The sequence below is a fragment of the Propithecus coquereli genome, unplaced genomic scaffold (assembly GCF_000956105.1).
Source record: "Propithecus coquereli isolate 6110/MARCELLA unplaced genomic scaffold, Pcoq_1.0 Scaffold42, whole genome shotgun sequence".
Taxonomy (NCBI): Eukaryota; Metazoa; Chordata; class Mammalia; order Primates; family Indriidae; genus Propithecus; species Propithecus coquereli.
In genome coordinates this window covers 2,497,631-2,499,438 of record NW_012149952.1, presented here as the reverse complement: position 1 = coordinate 2,499,438, position 1,808 = coordinate 2,497,631, and the positions used below count along the sequence as shown (strand labels likewise).

The 1,808-nt window shown below is 43.4% G+C and overlaps 1 protein-coding gene across 5 annotated transcripts in view; it reads left to right on the top strand.

The window, feature by feature from the left end:
- Positions 1-1,808, top strand: part of ERCC1 (excision repair cross-complementation group 1) — a 15,040-nt gene that overhangs the window by 10,031 nt on the left and 3,201 nt on the right. The window contains exon 7 of one of the 5 annotated variants that reach the window (XM_012653442.1): positions 959-1,229. The exons of the other annotated variants lie outside the window; for them this stretch is intronic. Coding sequence (XP_012508896.1) covers positions 959-1,139 — 181 coding nt within the window. The 3' untranslated portion in view covers positions 1,140-1,229. Of the gene's footprint in view, positions 1-958; positions 1,230-1,808 lie in introns of those variants that run through there. 5 annotated transcript variants of the gene reach the window in all.

The following is a 1,808-nucleotide window of genomic DNA, read 5'->3' as shown; positions in this document are numbered from 1 at the left end:
AAAAAAAAAAAATCAATAGACCTTTATTTTTATTTATTTATTTACTTTTCTTATACCCCATCAGCAGGGAATTATTTTTTTAGACTAGTGTCAGGCTTCCAGAAAAACCGATTGGAAAGTACGGAGAGTGCCCGTGTCCTGCCTCTCTCCCTGCAGTTTCCACTACTGATACATCTTGTATTAATTAGTGCGGTACATTTGTTATAACTGATCAACCCATATGGATACATTATTATTAACTAAAGTCTGTATTCTATATTAGGATGCATTCTTTTTTTTTTTTTTCTTTTTAAGAGACAGAGTCTTACTCTGTCACCCAGGCTGGAGTGCAGTGGCATGATCATAGCTTGTTGCAGCCTCTAACTCCCGAGCTCAAGCGATCCTCCTGCCTCAGCCTCCCAAGTAGCTGGGACTACAGGCATGTGGCACCACACCCAGCTAATTTTTCTTAGTTTTTGTAGAGACAGGGTCTCAATCTATTGCCCAGGCTGGTCTCGAACTCCTGGGCTGAAGTGATCCTCCTGCCTAGGCCTCCCAAGGTGCTAGGACCACAGGTGTGAGCCACCATGCCCGCCTGTGTTCACTGTTTGTGTTGTACATTTTGTGGGATTTGACAAAGGTATAATGACACGTATCCATCGTTACTGCATCAGACAGAACAAGTTCACTGCCCTAAAAATCCCTGTGCTCCACCCGTTCATCCCTCCCTGCCTCCCACCAAACCCCTGGCAACCCCTGATCTTTCTACTGTCACCGTAGTCCGCCTTTTCCAGAACGTCACATGGTTGGGATGATACAGTCCGCAGCCGTTTCAGAGTGGCTTCTTTCACTTAGCTATGTGCACGTGAGCCTCCTCCGTGCCTCTTCATAGCTCAGCTCATTTCTTTTACTGCTGAATACTATTTCATTGTCCGGATGCACGTTCCTTCGTACAGGTGTGTAGTATTCTGTCATGCAGGTGGAACCGGTCAGAGCCCCCTGTTGGTGGACACTTGGGTAGTTTCATCTTTTGCTACCAGCCACACTTCCACTTCTGCCCCGGTGTATCCGCAGGACAGAACCCCAGGAGTGGGTGTTTAGACCAAAGGGTAAATGTATTTGTATTAATAATATTGTGCCCTCTCTGTAATTCTATATAGTTTGACTATTTGGAAAATATGTACTTATGGATTAGTTTTACATTTTGAAAAAAGCAAACATAAATTACGGGCATTAACACAACATCATGTTCAAAGCCTAGGGTGTGTCACAGACCTGCTGCGGGTACTCTCCCTCCTCCTGGACGGCTGTATGATCTTGGGCAAGTGACTCCACCCTTCTGGTCTCAGTTTTCCCCTCCACATGTTGGTTTCAAAAGAATAACTGCCTAACAGGATCTCTCAGGGAGTCTGGAAGCTTCTGAACATACAGGGTTTAGCACAGTGCCTGGCGCAGTCAGGCTCCACATGGGGAAGGGACAGTCCCCATGTCTTTACATCCAAACTGGAATTTTCTGTAGCTATTAAATAAAGATCAAGCTCTGTCTGCTGACATAGAAAGGTGTGTTGATTATATTGTAGAGAGGAAAAAAGCAAATTGTAGAACCAGATAATACAGTGTGCTACCTTGTGTGTGCCAAATTATTAATAGCAGTAACAATAACACTCTGCAGTGAGAGAAAAGCTACAAAGTCTATCACAAGGAAAAAAACAGTTGGGAAGATGAATGTTGCTTTCAAGAATATAAATCAATGTTTAATCAACAAATACTGATCACTAGCTATATTTTGAAGGCTAAGAAAATGCCTCAAGACAAACACTTTTACTCAA